This window comes from Aethalodelphis obliquidens, unplaced genomic scaffold (genome assembly GCF_003676395.1).
Source record: "Aethalodelphis obliquidens isolate GAN/ISIS:26980383/991018 unplaced genomic scaffold, ASM367639v1 scaffold9, whole genome shotgun sequence".
Taxonomy (NCBI): Eukaryota; Metazoa; Chordata; class Mammalia; order Artiodactyla; family Delphinidae; genus Aethalodelphis; species Aethalodelphis obliquidens.
The window spans coordinates 27,599,736-27,616,487 of record NW_020837953.1 but is presented as its reverse complement, the minus strand read 5'-3'; the positions used below and the strand labels follow the sequence as shown (position 1 = coordinate 27,616,487).

Below are 16,752 nucleotides of genomic sequence, written 5' to 3'. Positions count from 1 at the left end.
GGGAATTGAGCCCCTTAGAGTGCTCTTAACTCTGGCTTTGAGGGATTTTTTTTGAGCCAGTACCCACCCTTAGTCAACACTGTGTGTGAAATACTGTGTTGGTATCTTTTTCTGGGGAGCTAGTCTGTAGGGGCTCATGACCCCAAACCAGATTAAGAACCTATAACTCGGTGCTCTTGCTTTAAATAATAAATAATTTGAAAAATGAAAAAAATGGAGTGGTTTTATACAAAATTAATGAACTTACTGGATTTGTGATTCCAAAAGGATTTACCAACAGAAAAGATACAGGGCAAAGAACTATAAATTTGGGAATGATGAAGTTATATGAGTCGTTAAGGGAAGTTAGGGGGTGTTAATGGTACATTTCTTTAATTTGGTAAATGTTTATAGATGCCTGTTGTCTAGTAGACACTGTACTATAAATTGCAGTTAGTTTAATAATGGCAAGGGTCCAGAAATTGTTCATAGCAGGGGAAGGTGTGCTGTCGTTAGATGTATGAACCAAATACATTGATAGTCTGGAGGAGGGCATGACACCTGACCTTTTGGAGCAGATATCCTATGAATCTTGCCCTCCTAGAAGCACTATCTCTGGATGTCTTAGTCAGAAAATCTTGCTTGTCTTGCTCCTTATCACATGTTCAGTTAATGGAATGTACATGGTAGCCATTTTTAGTTAAGCCAGTCCAGTTGATAAAATCTGTATATAATTTTTTTCAAACTTCTCTTGTATTAACAGTTTTGTGTTCCTTAAATCTTTCATCCATTAAAAAAAATCCTTTTTAAAAGTAAGAAGGAAGGCTAAATGAGGTTTAATGACTTGCCCAAGGTCACACAGCAAGCATGTAGCAGAGCTGGGAGTCAAACCCAGTTCTGTTTAGCTTCAAAACTCAGGTTCTTTCCTCTCAGTCATACATTTAAGAAACAGTTCTCATCCTTTGGAGCTAACAGTCTGGTTGTGATAACACCTACCAAAAAAAGGAAAGATTAAGTTATAGTAAAAGAGTAGAAGAAAAGCCACGAGATTTGTTGAATTTGCTCTGACTGACATAAGGAATAACCTGGGTTTAAATAGCTGCTCTGTCACTAATTTTGTGATCTTGGACAAGATTTCTTCACTAGTTAAGTGGGGATAATCCTGGTTATAAAGACAAAGGGAAACAATAAATACAAAATTCCTGACACATAAAAGGCACTCGGTAAGATATGATTATTGTCAGCATCTAACTTTGAAGCAAATGGTTCACCTCTCTGTGTGTTGTTTACACCTTAGCGTTTCTTTCTTTGACTCTTGGGATACCCAGGGTCTCCAGAGGCCCAAGCAAAGATCTTTTAAAGGAGTCAGTTTCAGGGCTTCCCTGGTGGCGCAGTGGTTGAGAATCTGCCTGCTAATGCAGGGGACACGGGTTCGAGCCCTGGTCTGGGAAGATCCCACATGCCGCGGAGCAACTAGGCCCGTGAGCCACAACTACTGAGCCTGCACGTCTGGAGCCTGTGCTCCGCAACAAGAGAGGCCGCGATAGTGAGAGGCCTGTGCACCACGATGAAGAGTGGCCCCCACTTGCCACAACCAGAGAAAGCCCTCGCACAGAAACGAAGACCCAACACAGCCGAAAGTAAACAAATTAAAAAAAAAAGTAAAGGAGTCGATTTTAGAAGATTGTCTAGAAAGTACTTTTGCCTGAGGGTGAGGCATTTTTAGGAAGCTTCTCTTTGATTTTATTTTCTTCCCATTACAGCCTGCTCCTTTGCCCTCCACAAGAAGTGAGGCCAAGAAGAGAAATTGAAAAAGAAAAACGGAGAAAAAAAAAAGAATTGAAAAAGAAAAGAAAGATCAGGCAGCTGAACATCTGAGGCACACGCAGAGCCCTCTTGTTGTCTTTAGCTGCATGACAGTGTCTGGGGGTATAAGCAGTACTTCCCAAAACTTCACAGAATCAGCTCTTTTTTGCTTAAAGTGCCCCCCACAACTCCTCACTGAAAGGCAATAATAAAAGCATGAGGTTTGAAGTTAGAGAAAGCCTGGGTTTTAATCCTTACTCTCTTACTACTTTAACAGCTTTGTGACTTAGAGATTTAACTTCTCTGATTTTGTTTCCTCAGTTATAAAATGGGGATAGTACCAGCTACTTCACTGAGTTACTTTTTAGGATAAATGAGGTAATATGTGTATAGAGTATGATACATTGTAGGCATTTAATAAATATTTGGTCCTTCCCCTTCCAAACATGGAAGACCACCCTTCTTGAAGGCTCAAGTTGCTGCTGCTTCTTTTGCTTTCTAGGCTAACCCCCTGATTGTTTTATCTTTTCAGTTCTGTTTTACTTAAATCATTGTTCTCTGAATTCTCTGAAAATGCTTTAACGTTATTTTTTAAATTGTGAGGTAAGTGGACAAGGGGATCCTAATTAAAGATCTGCCTAGTTCAAAATATAGCAGAAGGATCCATGTTATAGAAAGGTCTTAAATTCACGGGGCACATTACATTGATATTAAACAAACCTTTCTACTGGGTTCAATTTTTGCATCCCTGCTTCCTATGGGAGTACAGATTAACAGACTTTGAGTCTTATCTTCTTGTTCTAACCAATTAAAGTTTCTGGAAAGTGGTATAAAGTACAGCTGAAGGGCCTAACTAGATGGCAGCAATTAGGACACACGGAGAGACATAGTTAAGATGAATGAAGCATGTAATTTGTTCCACATATTTAGAAGCTCCTCAGTGATGTTTTCAGATTAGAAATGTGGCATCTTTGTTCCTGTGGACTTTGGAAGATTGAGTGCCCAGTTTCCCAGCCCAGAAACTCAAGAGGTGTGTTCAGAGGTGGTAGGCTCAAAACTAGAGACTACAAAAAGTTAATATTAGCAGTAAGTGGGAAGGGGTGGGGTCAGGATACACTACCAGTGAAACAGTAAACAAATAGGTGTTGAATGAAGAAGCATTTAGTCTGTTGATTGTAAGGTTAAATTTGTTTTCTATTCCAAGCAATGAAAAATAGGAGTGCAAAGAGCACTGTCATTTACCGTTCTTATAAGAGTGTAACATCTGAAATTAGGCTTTTTAATAAACAGAAGCCTTCAGTTTGAAATTCTGAACTCTGTAGTCTGTCAGTGTCAGTAACTTTCCTTCATCCGTGTACTTTACAGCTGGACTTAGTCTAAACAGTTATTTTTTTTTAATTGTTAAAGGTTTAGATTTGCAGTATGTGTTTGAAGTCGTATGTCTTTATACAGAACTGGTAGTTTTCAAAGTGTGATCCCTAGAGCAGCAATATCAGCATCACCTGCTAACTTGTTACAAATGCAAACTCCTAACACAATCCCAGACTGGGATTGGAGCCCAGCAGTCTAGTTTTACAAACCCTCCAGGTGATTCAATGAAGTTTGAGAACACTTGCCTTAAAATTATAGAAGAAACACTGGAAATGTTATATAAGGAGAACATTCTGTGTTAGTTAGAATGTTCCACTAATTTTAGGGAGTATAATTTTTTTGGTTGTTGTTGTTCTCAGTGGACCATAGTATATAACCTTTTAGTTGCTGCTCTTCATTGCCTCCATACTCGGCCCCCATCTCTGTTAGTACTCCTGTTGTAGCATTTAACTATACTTCATTGCTGACTTCATAGACTGGGAACTCTAGTATATAAACATAGTGGAGATTGGGACCATGTTTGACTTGTTCTGTTGTTTCTCATATACTTTACAGGACAAGGTGCCTGGCTCTTAGTAAGTCTTCCATAGTGGTTAGTGATCATACCTGTATCTGTCCCTTCATGTGCCTCTCCATAGGAAGCACTCAAACACTTGCAGTCACTGAATGAATGGATGGATGGGTGAATGAAGTTCCCTAATGATAGAAAATCTTTTTGGTTGCTAAGGTTCTAGCTGATGAAACTGTCTTAACCCATGAATTGAAATTATCTTGGTGCATTTTTTCCTTTAGGACACTGAGTGAATTTGGGCTAGATAGTGTTCAGTATATATTAAAACACTTCCTGAGGAATGGGCTTTTGGGACTTCCCTGGCGATCCCATGGTTAAGACTCCACACTTCCACTGCAGGGGGCTCGGATTTGATTGCTGGTCGGGGAACTAAGATCCCACCTGCCAAAAGGAAAAAAAAAAACAAAGAAAGAAATGGGCTTTAATTAGCATGTTTACATATGTTATTTTATTCTGTCTTTATAGTAACCTCATGAGGTAGATATTGCCTCCATTTTACAATGAGGAAACCAAAATTCAGAGCAATTAAAAAATTTTTCAGAGCTCGCACAACTGGTGAGTGGCAGAGTAAAAACCAGATCTTTCAGACTCTTAAGGATTACTACTATCCAAAGCACTACTGTTACAGAATTTTAATGGGACTCTCCGTTGTGTATTTAAATTATTGACTTTGTCTCTTCATTAAGATATGACTTTGTACTTTTTTCTTGATGCAGATTTTAATATTTTTAGTTCGTTTATCCCCTTTTCCCCAATTCACTGCTAAATCCATTTTGTGTTAAGAACATTTGAATGTCTCTGTAGAGGTTTCCACTAGAAGTGGAAGAGCAGACTGCTCTTATTAGAAGCAGGCTTTGGGTTTCCTAGTTAGCTTCATCTAGCTTTGGTGCTTTCACCCAGTCTCCATTTGAAATTAGCACTTTCTCATTACACAGTACTCTGTGTTATTGCTTTAAGCTGAGCAGACTCAGAATTTTGCCTTTATTTAAAAGAAAAAACTAAATGAAATTCTGTTTGTCCTATTCAGAAATTGAGAAGATTCAGAAAGGGGATTCAAAAAAGGACGATGAGGAGAATTACTTGGATTTATTTTCTCACAAGAACATGAAGCTGAAGGAGAGGGTTCTGATACCTGTCAAGCAGTATCCCAAGGTAAGGGAAAGAGTGCCTCACTTTGAGTTGTCTTTGTAGTATGAGAGTATGTAGTATGTCTTGTAGCGTGGGCTGTAGCAGAAGACTTACAGAGATTGTGATGTGTCAGAAACTTAAGCTGGTGAAGGTTCTGTCCCATATATGTATCTGGCAGTTGAAACATGCAAGTCCGTCCCTAATAGCATAGCTATAGCCAGGACGGAAATATAATCATCTTTTTATTATCAAAAAAAAAAAAAGAATTTTTTTCTCAAGGTTTTTTTTTTTGGAAAGCAACTAGTTATATTTAGTTTATCAAACCAGTACTACCAGAGGGTACCATATGTCTGTTCTGTTCTGAAGTAACTGGCTTTAAAATATTTATGTAAAAGTATGAGGGGTTGCAGTGTGATATTATGGAAAGAGTGCCAAACTACATCAGGAAATTCAAGTCTAAGAACTGCCACTTTCCAGTTGTATAACCGTAGGCTAATCACTTTATCCGTACAGCCTCAGTATAATACTTCAGTAAAAAGGGAGTGGTAATACTCTACCTATTTTACAGGATTATTGAAGATAAATAATACGTGTGAAAATATTTTATAGGAACATATGTGTTTAGAAATCTGTCTTTATTTTCTGTCAGTTCAATTTTGTGGGGAAGATCCTTGGACCACAAGGGAATACAATCAAAAGACTGCAAGAAGAGACTGGTGCAAAGATTTCTGTGTTGGGAAAGGGCTCAATGAGAGACAAGGCCAAGGTAAGCTCACATTAATGAGGCAAGAAAACACCCTAATGCTTTCCAGTAGCCCAGAGTCCAGTATAGATTCCTTATGGAAGTTAGCACTTGCGTATGTACAGAATGTGATTCCCTTAAATTTGCATTGGATATAAGAGATTATAGACCAGTTAATTCACTTCTTTGGCAACGCTGGAAGAACCTAGGTGTGCCCTGGTAATTGTTTTCTTTCTGACTTTGACTGCATAGTAATGGAAACAGCAGTAGCAACTTTGGCATTAGTAAGCTTATCTATGAAAACTTGGAAGGGGAGCTGGATGTACTGAAACTTACTGGGACTAAAGACACTAAAATGTGAGCAGCACATTCCCTTTTCAGTAATGTGGAAAAGTGAGAGCACTAGTCTTGTGAGTGCAGGTGAGTCTGAGGATTAGTTGGCTGGTTTGTTTTATAGCCAGCTGGAATGTGAGGCTTTCTAAAAGAAGATATTACAAAAGGAACCATGAGTAATCCTAACAACAGAACCTAATGCTTATTTTTTTTTTCCATGCCATAGCCCCATACTCTTTATGCTCTTTGTAAGTATGGAGAAACTTACCACCGAAACAGAATAGTCTTAGCCTTCTAGGGCATCTTACTGTTGTGGCCTCTCCCGTTGCGGAGCACAGGCTCTGGACACGCAGGCTTAGCGGCCATGGCTCACGGGCCAAGCCGCTCCGCGGCATGTGGGATCTGCCCGGACCGGGGCATGAACCCATGTCCCCTGCATCGGCAGGCGGACTGTCAACCACTGCGCCACCAGGGAAGCCCCAGGCCTCCTTTTATGCAGCCTAATAGACAAACATGTTTTCTCAGACCCTCTTTTGTCCACTCACATTTCTCACTAGATGAATACAGTTAGGGCTGAGGTATGTTATTCTAGCTAATGAGATTTACATGAGATTTTCTTCTCTCTGTCCTGACTTTTTTCCTTCCCTAGAACTTCCCAGACCATATAAGCAGATAAGAAGAGCTGGTAATTAAGAGCTCTACCAGGGATTTAAAAGCAAATGCTTGGCAATAAATGAGTGAATGGATGAATGCTTGGCAAACAGCTGTTATCTGAATGGAAACTGGAAATAAGTTTGTCTCTTGTATACCTTCTAATAAGAGCTCCAGTGAATACACCAGTGATTCAAAACAGAAGAGCAGCAGACTAATTGCAGGTTTAGCAGACTGTGTAAATTACTATTCTCCAGAGTTTGTTTTGCTTTTTTCTTACACTTTTCTATTTTTTTAGGTGTTGGGGTCATTTCTCAATGTCTCTTTGGCCTAGAGGTAAAGGTGTCATTTTCTCCCTAGTCCAAGTGATGCGATGTTTTTGTGCATCTTTCCACAGGAGGAAGAGCTGCGCAAAGGTGGAGACCCCAAATATGCCCACTTGAATATGGATCTGCATGTCTTCATTGAAGTTTTTGGACCCCCGTGTGAGGCTTATGCTCTTATGGCCCATGCTATGGAGGAAGTCAAGAAGTTTCTAGTACCAGTAAGGAAATCTATATCCTGTATCTTTTGAGCAAGAGAAAACTGGGATCTTGTGCTTATTGCTAAGGCAGGGTTTCTTAGCCAAGGTGTCTGCATAACCTGAAATTATATACCAAATTCTTCATTTATGTTCATTTTTCTGAGGTGGTCCATTATTTGTATCTGGTTTTCAAACCACTGTGCCCCAAGGCCACTCTCCCACTCCATGTCTAATGTGGTTTTAGTTGTATACTAGTATCTTGTCAATAATTTGGATCCACAGTGTGTCTGGCATTTTAACATCTGGTTAACAGAGATTTGACTAAGGTGGTCATAATCCCCTGCACTTAGGGGGGTTTTATTCTAGACTCTAGAGAGTCTAGATGATAACAGCAAGAAGCCTCTAGCCTCCAGTGTTAATGGATTGAATTCCGACCTGAGTGCATTCAGGGCTTTCTCTCCTGGAGGAGTTTACTCAAGTAGAGATGATTTGAAAGAGACATGATGATTGTAGGCTTAACTGTTGATAATATTAAACAGATTGGTGTACAGCTCCTTTCAGAATGTAACTAAGGCCTTGGAAGAATTGGAACAGACCAGGTTACCTGTCTTGCTTATTATTACCTGGTCAGAGATTTCATTCTTTGAGTAAGTAGAAAATGATGAATTTTTGCCATTTGGCAAGAACTGTTAGTTTTCAGAGTTACTCTGAAAACTACTTACTGTTGAATATTTAATAACCAAGTATGAATCTGGAACCTTAAGAAGCATTTGGAGTACTATTCAGCTAGAATTGAGTAAGCATCATAGCTTCATCACTAAGAGGAGGTGATATATAGTTCCTGGTTTTCTTGTATATGTAAAATGAGGGAGTTGGAACTGTATCAGCATGTGAGAATTGGTAGAGCAAAAATTTATAGGGCATGTGTACCTGTAATGCTGAGCTCCAAGGATTCCAACACTGTCTTAAATGTCTCAGCAGCTGCTTTGCTTCTAAGTATCTCATCATCATTAGAGTGTTCAACATGAAACAGCCAATTTAAAATATCCTAGGAAAAACTCAGAGCTCGTAAATTTTCCCTTGAGGATATGCTTTTTACTCTTTGAGGTATATGTTGAAGCATCCTGAGCCATCCGTTTTCTGAAGGACTACAGGAGAATGCCCATCTCCTCTTTATCATTAGTCTCAGCATACTTCTCAAAAGGGCTAGGCTTATAAGGCTTCCATGTAAGTGGATCTTCAAAAGAGAAGCCTGCCAGGGAGATCTGGGTTTCCTCAGTGTTGCTGTGGCAGTTAGAGTAATATGAGCAAATGGCCCATCATTGGTCCCTTGATTCTCCAACGTGAATCTCAACCAGCAGAAATGTGTACGGTAAGAGGAGGTGAAGAGTTGGTGGAGGGGGGCATCTCTGTGGTGACTAGAATCTTCTAAAAGCTGTATACACCTGGAATATATAAAAATGCATGAAGTTAAGACTGAATGATTCTCTTCAGGAAATATGTGAAAAGATTTGCAAATGGCATTTGGCTCAGTTCTTCCCCCCTGTGAAGAAAAAAAGTGAGCCCGTTTTTGCGTCCATGACCAGAGCCCTCCGTTTTCCCCTTAGAACCTGGTACAGTAGGAAGAGCACTGGACTGGGAGCTTTATCTGCATCATCTTGGACAAGTTATTATGTCACTTTTCTGAGCTTCAGGTTCCTTGTTCATCCCAAACATTTGTTAAGTATCTGGTAGGTGCCTAATACTATGCTTGGGTCTGAAGTTACAAAAATGGCTCTTGAAGAGCTCACAACCTAGTGAGAAAGACATACAAACAATTCTAAAGTGATGTGGTAAGTGCTTAGAGAAAATTACATGGTGCTGTGGGAAAAGAGGAGGGAGTGAAGGGTTGGCATCAAGAGAAAGTTTTTCAAAAGAGGTGAGGTAATATTTTAGATTAAATCTTGTGAGAGTTAGAGTCCCTCAGGTGGACAAAAAAAGGCAATAACATAGTCTGATGATTCAAAGCCTAGATTCTGGAGACAGGTAATTCTGAATTTACATGTAGAATCTGCCACTTACTAGCTCTGTGTCCTTAGACTGATTGCTTTATACTTCCCGAATCTGTTTTCCCAAATGTAAAATGGGAAGATCTGCCTATTTCAGGGTTAATTTGAAGATTAAACTGAAAACCCTATATAAAGTTTATTATATGGTACCCAGCCATAGAACTTAATTAATGGTAGTGGTTTTTATTATTCCAGAAAGAGGAAACTATTTGCTAGAATGGATGTTTACGAGTATGCCATGTTCTGAACTGCAAGTTGTTCAGCATGGCTTGAAAGGAGGTTATACATGGAGAGAGGATGGAAGTGATCTGGAGAGCTAGGCAGGGACCACATCATGAAGAACTTCATCTGAATAATGAGGGGTCTACCATCAAGACTTTCCTCAAAGAGGTGACAGGTGGAGTGCCATTTGACTTCAGAGAATGAATGACCTGAGACTTCATCTGGGCTTTCAAAGTTGTTCTTAGCATCCAAGGCCCGTATGGGCTAGGTGACTTCTCAGCAGAAGGTAGAGAATAACACTCCTTCCCATTATCTTTTATCCACAGGATATGATGGATGATATCTGCCAGGAGCAGTTCCTAGAGCTCTCCTACTTGAATGGAGTACCAGAGCCCTCTCGCGGACGTGGGGTGCCGGTGAGAGGCCGGGGAGCTGCACCTCCTCCTCCACCTGTTCCCAGGTATAAATAATGGAGACAACTAGAAATGGGATGTGAATTTGACTGCTGGTACCATCTCTGTTTTACTGGTGCTCTTATCTCCAGCTTAGAAAGGGTCTCAGGATTTGTATGTTGCATCAAGAGTGGAGTTCTAGGGAGTTCCCTGGTGGTCTAGTGGTTAGGATTTGGCGCTTTCACTGCTGTGATCCAGGTTCAATACTTGGTCGGGACACTGAGATCCTGCAAGCTGCATGGCACGGCCAAAAAAAAAAAAAAAGTGGAGTTCTAGATCTTCGTCACTTTGACTATAATCAGGTACAACAGTCTTGAAGCTTTAGGACTTCAGGACTAAAGCTTTTAAAAAAAGCTTTTTTAACTTTTGGACAGTTTTAGCATTTTTAAATGGTCTTTGACTTTAGAATTTTACCTTTGCTGATTGACCTTTATGGACTGTTCAGACTCTCCAAGGCAGACGCTCCACTAATGAGATATTAACAGGTCCACCATGGGACCTGGGGAGCCTTACAATATGGGTCCTTTACCCACCTACACATTCCTCTGTGTTGTTTTGTTTTGGCTGCGCTGAGTGGCTTGTGGGATCTTAGTTCCCTGACCAGGGATTGAACCCTTGCCACGGCAGTGAAATCGCCAAGTACTAACCACTGGACTGCCAGGGAACTCCCCATTCCTCTGTGTTTTGATAATAGTCTATTTAAGGCATCGTAAAATCTGTCTAGCTCCAGAATTTGCAAACAAATCTGAACATGGAAGTAGCCTATTTATAAAAATCTCCATTTAAAATAAACTTTCTTTTTTGCAGGGGCCGAGGTGTTGGACCACCTCGGGGGGCTTTAGTGCGTGGTACACCAGTGAGAGGAGCCATCACCAGAGGTGCCACTGTGACTCGAGGAGTGCCACCCCCACCTACTGTGAGGGGTGCTCCAGCACCAAGAGCACGGACAGCAGGCATCCAGAGAATACCTTTGCCTCCACCACCTGCACCAGAAACTTATGAAGAATATGTAAGACATTCGGACAATGCCATTTCCTAATACCTAACAGGTTGCCAAAGGAAGTTGAATGACAGGGCCTTGGCCCTTGATGTAGATGGCAGGGACTGCCTGTAAGATTTGGAATCTGCCCTCTTCTCTTGCAGTGAATGTTAAACTATGAGAAGAGTTTTCCATTTTTAAGCATGGTTTACTGTATGTATGTAGATTAAACAGGAAATAAGTTGTCCCTTGATGTTTAGTGTGTTACTAAAGGAACTCAACACTACTACTGCTGATGATGCTGAAGTTCAAAAGAAACATTGTTTCTTTTTTTTTTTCTTTAGTCCTTTCTTTTCTTGACTATTCCACAACAGGTGTTAACATTTTGGAGGGAAATTCCATGTTCTCTTAATCCAGAAGCCCGCCATACTCCCATGGGATATAATTACCTTACCTACTTTCCGTGATTCTGACTTTCTATTTCATTTTATTTGTTCTAGGGATATGATGATACATATGCAGAACAGAGTTATGAAGGCTACGAAGGCTATTACAGCCAAAGCCAAGGGTGAGTCAGGCAGTAGAAGTGCTGTTTCACGTCCTCGGGATGGATAAGAGGGAGTTGGAGGAACTGAGAGATTTAGGCAGCACAAATCTAAGGAGCAGGGTGGCTCACCTCTCTTGAGGGTGTCTTGTCTGCTTTTGACATCTATAAGGCACACACTTGGATCTGCAAATTTGGATAACTGTGAATCTTAAATTATAGTGTAGAATCTGGGGTTAGCAGATGAAAAATTCCTGAGCTGTGACTACATGGAAACAAAGGGAAGAGGCCTTAAAATTATTTTGATTTATTATTACAAAATGTCACAGCCACATTAAAGTTGCATAAAAGTTTAAAAGGATACTAGAATCCCACTGTTGTAAGTCAGGTTCTTTTCTGCTCTTTTTTTAAAAAACATTTTTAGTGTATGTGTATATATATATATCTTAACTGTGATTGAAAAGGTCTCATAATTCTACAATGAGGACAGAACAGTTCTTTTCATGTTTCTTTAATCTCTCCCAGTTAGCCCTGTGAATACACGTGTATGTACACTGTGGTTAAGATGGAGCTTTTGGATTGAGCTTTTTCACTTTAAATTGTTGCTATTCGTTTTTCTTTGCTATGGTTGTCACAGTTTTTAAATGAGGACCTAGTGTGTACATGCTTTGGAAATATTTTGTGGTTTGGAGATGGGGTAAAATGAGCATCTTTTTGTTTTATACCCACAAAAAAATGACTGAAATATGGAAGTATTGGGGAGAAAGGTAAAACTGAAACATGGTTACTACATAGCTCTAACACTCTGTCTTTGGCTTTCAGGGACTCAGAATATTATGACTATGGACATGGGGAGGTTCAAGATTCTTATGAAGCATATGGTATGTATTTATTTCTGTGTTGGGACAAAATGTGCAAGTAAGTGCCCTGGAGAATGCTGGTGACCGGATTATTGGGGGTCAGTCATGCATCTAAGGAGAAACCTCTAACAGAAGGCCAATATGTTGATAGATGTGGCAATAGGAGTCCTGCTCTTAAATTGTGTGGTGTGCGGTAGAAAGAAGGACTTACTGAAATGAGATAGGTGTGCTATTACTCTTGGACGGCTAAGCAGGTGTCCTAAACTAGGGCTCAGGTCTAGGTTGGCCTGGTTGGAGCAGCAGGCTTTTCAGCTGATGTTGATTCTTTTTGGACTTTAGGCTGGGAGATGGCTAGGCCTGGGTTATGTTGCTGGGCCTTTGCTGCTGATACCTAGGCCACGGCGGTGGATAATAAGAATTTAATCATATCCAATTCTTCTGCCCCACCTCATTTTTAAAAACAATTTTGGATCTCATCATGAAGAATCTCAGTGTAGAGGAAATGCTAGCTGAAAGAAACCTAAACGGCAAGAGCAGGTTGGGGGCAGGAATAGTGTCCATTAGATTAGAAACTGGGGGCTGAAGCCAATTCAGGGCAGTACTGGCACCAAGCTCCTTACTGTCTTGGAGACATCTCCGTTCAGTCCTATAATCCTAAGAGAGCTATATAGATGCTGGAATGGCAGCAGGACCAAACTGCCTTTCCTGAGGCTTGGTTGAAAACACATTGCTCAAGAGTATCCTCAAGAGCTAGTTATGGCCCTGTATTAATGGGTCCCAGAGGGAGTACCATGTGGCAGTAGATGCAGAGAGAGCAGCCTTTTAAATGTGAGGTGTTTCCAGCATACCCAAGGGAAGTCCAGAGACTTTGGCAAGGGGGTCAGCAGTTGACCTTTTAAGTTACCAGCTGACAGTCTCCCTTACCCCTAACTGAAAAGAGAGAGCCTCTTAGGGTTCCCACAGACACACTCCTCAACTCCTCAGCACAGTATGTAGTAACCAGTCAGCTGCTCGCCCGGGAAACAGTTTTTACCAGTTCTAGCTAAATGGTACTGGACAGTTGCCATCCGTAACACTGCACTGCTCTCTGCTCATATGCCACTATTTAGAAGGGTGGTATGATTGCTCCAGGGTATTTCCCTTCATCGGTGAAGCAGCACAATGGGGCCTCTGTATGTGTTTGACTAAATTACATTTCTGTTTTGCTGGAGAAAAGACTGCACTGAAATAGGCAGGCTGCTCCTTGTTCTCCTGGTATGATGTTGCCACCGTTAATCTGTTCTGATTTCTGCCTTTATAAGCAGAGTTAGAAAAATAAACTGTCTTGTTGGTACCCAGAAGCCACTTGGAAAGTGATGGACATATCTATTTTACTAGAGGTATAAACAGGCTTAGATAGCATAGGGCTTTGTGCAACATCCATAAAGGAGTTTTAGACCTATATTGATGGAAGCAGATGTTTGTGAATGCAAGGAGCTAGAGAAATAACAGGCCTGGGTAACATCTGGGGGTGAGTGGGAAGAATAAGCTTATAAATACAACTCGTGTTCATAAGAGATCAGCTCTAGTAAGTGATCATCTCTCCTATAGGCTTTTCCCTGTCACAAAGGAAAACCATTTGAGGATGTCAGTCATGTTGTCTGGCTTCTCTGGACTATTGGCACAAAAAAGGAGATAATGAATTCTCCTAATGAGTGCTGTTAACACATTTGATTGTACTTCCCACTGCCAGAACAGTGAACCAGCTCTGCTGGTGGAGGGCTCCTAAAACGTGGCCATTGCTTGCTCTTCCCAGGGAGCCAGAGGACATTTCTCCATGGGGAAATCAGACTTGCTGTTGCATGGGAAGGGAGCTACCTGCTGCTTCCAATCTGAAAGACTTCCAGAAATTGTCACCTTACCTGAGGCTCTGTGCCAAATTGCTTTGGAAACAAGAAAGAGCATTGCAGATCCACTGAGGTCGATTTCCTCATTGTCCCAAGCAAGGTGTTGGGTTTATTCAGGTTTGGGGGCTGGAGTATAGATTATGTTGCCTATGGACAGCTTCTTTCCTGGACATCACTCCAAGTTCTTCCTGAACTGTTTCCTCTGTCCACTCAGAACTGTCCTACAGTTGGAAAATTGCCTAAGCTGCTCAGGAGGGCCAAGCAGAGTAAAAAAGTAAGGACCACCCAGGAGGTGGCAAGACATTGGAAGCAAAGCAGTGTTTTTGGTGACCAGGTAACCTACGCCTGCCCATCTAGAAATGCCATTGGCACGTGGGTTATAAAACTGTTCTTGCTTTTTCCCCACAGGCCAAGATGACTGGAATGGGACCAGGCCGTCGCTGAAGGCCCCTCCAGCTAGGCCGGTGAAGGGAGCATACAGAGAGCACCCATATGGACGTTATTAAAAACAAACATGAGGGGAAAATATCAGTTATGAGCAAAGTTGTTACTGATTTCTTGTATCTCCCAGGATTCCTGTTGCTTTACCCACAACAGACAAGTAATTGTCTAAGTGTTTTTCTTCGTGGTCCCCTTCTTCTCCCCCACCTTACTCCATTCTTAACTCTGCATTCTGGCTTCTGTATGTAGTATTTTAAAATGAGTTAAAATAGATTTAGGAATATCGAATTAATTTTTTAAGTGTGTAGATGCTTTTTTTCTTTGTTGTTTAAATATAAACAGAAATGTACCTTTTCTAATAAAACAGAAGTTGAGTAAAAAAAAAAAACCACAAACCTGTTAGTTTCAAAAGTGACATTGCTTGCTTAAAGGTTCTGAAGTTAAGGCTTGTTAACTTTCTCTTAGTTTTGACTTGAGGCATCCCGTAAAGTTGTAGTTGCAGAATCCCAAACTAGGCTACATTTCAAAATTCAGGGCTGTTTAAGATTTAAAATCACAAACGTTAACGGCAGTAGGTGCCACCATGTAAAAGTGAGCTCAGACGTCTCTAAAAATGTTTCCTTTAAAAGCACATGGCGGTTGAATCTTAAGGTTAAATTTTAATATGAAAGATCCTCATGAATTAAATAGTTGATGCAATTTTTAACGTTAATTGACTTAAAAACAACAACAACAAAATTAGGTTCGTAAAACTGACTTTTTCATTATGTGGGTTTTGAAATCTAGCCCCAGACATACAGTGTTGAGAGATACTTAGTGGGAAGTAGGTTTCGAAGAGGTTGATACGGGGAGAGGGGCTGGCCACTTGAATTTGATGCAGAGCTTTTTAGTCACGAACAACCTTTCAGTAATAGTACTAATAATTAACATTTCAGTATTTAAAAAGGCAAAGTATTTTGTCCATCTGAGATTCTACACTCCATGAAAAGCTCACTTGGACACTGGGGCCAAAAGCTGATGATTTTCTTAAGTTGACGGTTGTCAATATTGAACTGTTACCAAGGTAGTTAGTCAAGTATGTCTCAACACTAGCATGATATAAAAAGGGACACTGCAGCTGAATGAAAAAGGAATCAAAATCCACTTTGTACATAAGTTAAAGTCCTAATTGGATTTGTACCGTCCTCCCATTTTGTTCTTGGAAGATTAAATGCTACATGTGTAAGTCTGCCTAAATAGGTAGCTTAAACTTATGTCAAAATGTCTGCAGCAGTTTGTCAATAAAGTTTAGTCCTTTTTTAATCAAAGTAAATGTGATGAATTGTCATTTTTTTGGGTGGACAATAAAATAGTTTTCTCTTTCAAATAAACTTAAATTAACTCTAAAGTTAATGGGCTTGTTAAAAGTTGGAGACATTCTTAAAAGTGGTGGGGGGGTATTTTATTTTAAGTTTACCAAAAAAAAGTTTATGAGTTGTTAAGTTTTAGTTTAAAAATAACCAAAGCTTTTTCACCCCCTGGAAGTTGTTGAAAGCAGTTTTATCCAGTCCTTATCACAAGCTCTAATTTTTGGAGAGAAAAATCCAACTAAGTTGAAACTTGGATTGGTTTCCATACATAGGCCTCAGTACTTAAAGTTCCAGCCATCCTAGTTTGCACCTTCTGTAGAACCTGTAGGTGGCCCTAAGAGTGACACCAAATAATCTCTGTGAACTTGGAGAGGGATAGCACTTGCCTTTAGATAATGACAATTCAGCAAACCCTGGGTGCCCTTAAGGGTTTCCCTTCCAATCCCAGAAATGCTGTTAATAAATCAACTGGGCTGGGGCAGGATGTGGCATGATAGCCTGGCTCTGAACCTCCCTCCTGAGAGACCAAGAGAGGAAATGATGGAATTGGTTGACCCTGTTTCCACTCCTCTACATTAATTCTCAGGGTTCTCATGCCTTCCCTAAGGGAGCCACCTAAACTGCTCGGGGGTGAAAAATCCTCTTGTATGAAGTGCCAAGCTGCCTGCAGCAGTGCATGATGGACATTTTATTTCTTTTTAAAACACACCAACAAAAAAATGTATTTGTAGATTGTGATAAAGTGTAAATAACTGAATTTTCAACCATGGTTTGAAGTCAGCTTTCAGGGCATTATGTCTTGTTTTGATGAAAAGAGATCACTCTATACCCCCCTTTTTAAAGGAAAATTATCGCAAGAGAATCAGG

General features: G+C 40.4%; 1 protein-coding gene across 4 annotated transcripts in view; it reads left to right on the top strand.

Moving 5' to 3' along the window:
- KHDRBS1 (KH RNA binding domain containing, signal transduction associated 1) overlaps nucleotides 1–16,752 on the top strand; it is a 35,791-nt gene that overhangs the window by 8,032 nt on the left and 11,007 nt on the right. For 3 of the 4 annotated variants that reach the window (XR_003433342.1, XR_003433344.1, XR_003433343.1), the window contains exons 2-9: nucleotides 4,755–4,879; nucleotides 5,505–5,621; nucleotides 6,979–7,125; nucleotides 9,701–9,834; nucleotides 10,634–10,835; nucleotides 11,306–11,373; nucleotides 12,172–12,230; nucleotides 14,504–14,696. Coding sequence is in view for 1 of the 4 variants with exons in the window: in XM_027109321.1 (XP_026965122.1) it covers nucleotides 4,755–4,879; nucleotides 5,505–5,621; nucleotides 6,979–7,125; nucleotides 9,701–9,834; nucleotides 10,634–10,835; nucleotides 11,306–11,373; nucleotides 12,172–12,230; nucleotides 14,504–14,601 (950 nt within the window). In the remaining 3 variants the exon portion in view is untranslated. Of the gene's footprint in view, nucleotides 1–4,754; nucleotides 4,880–5,504; nucleotides 5,622–6,978; nucleotides 7,126–9,700; nucleotides 9,835–10,633; nucleotides 10,836–11,305; nucleotides 11,374–12,171; nucleotides 12,231–14,503; nucleotides 15,844–16,752 lie in introns of those variants that run through there. The other variant, XM_027109321.1, reaches the window with a different exon arrangement.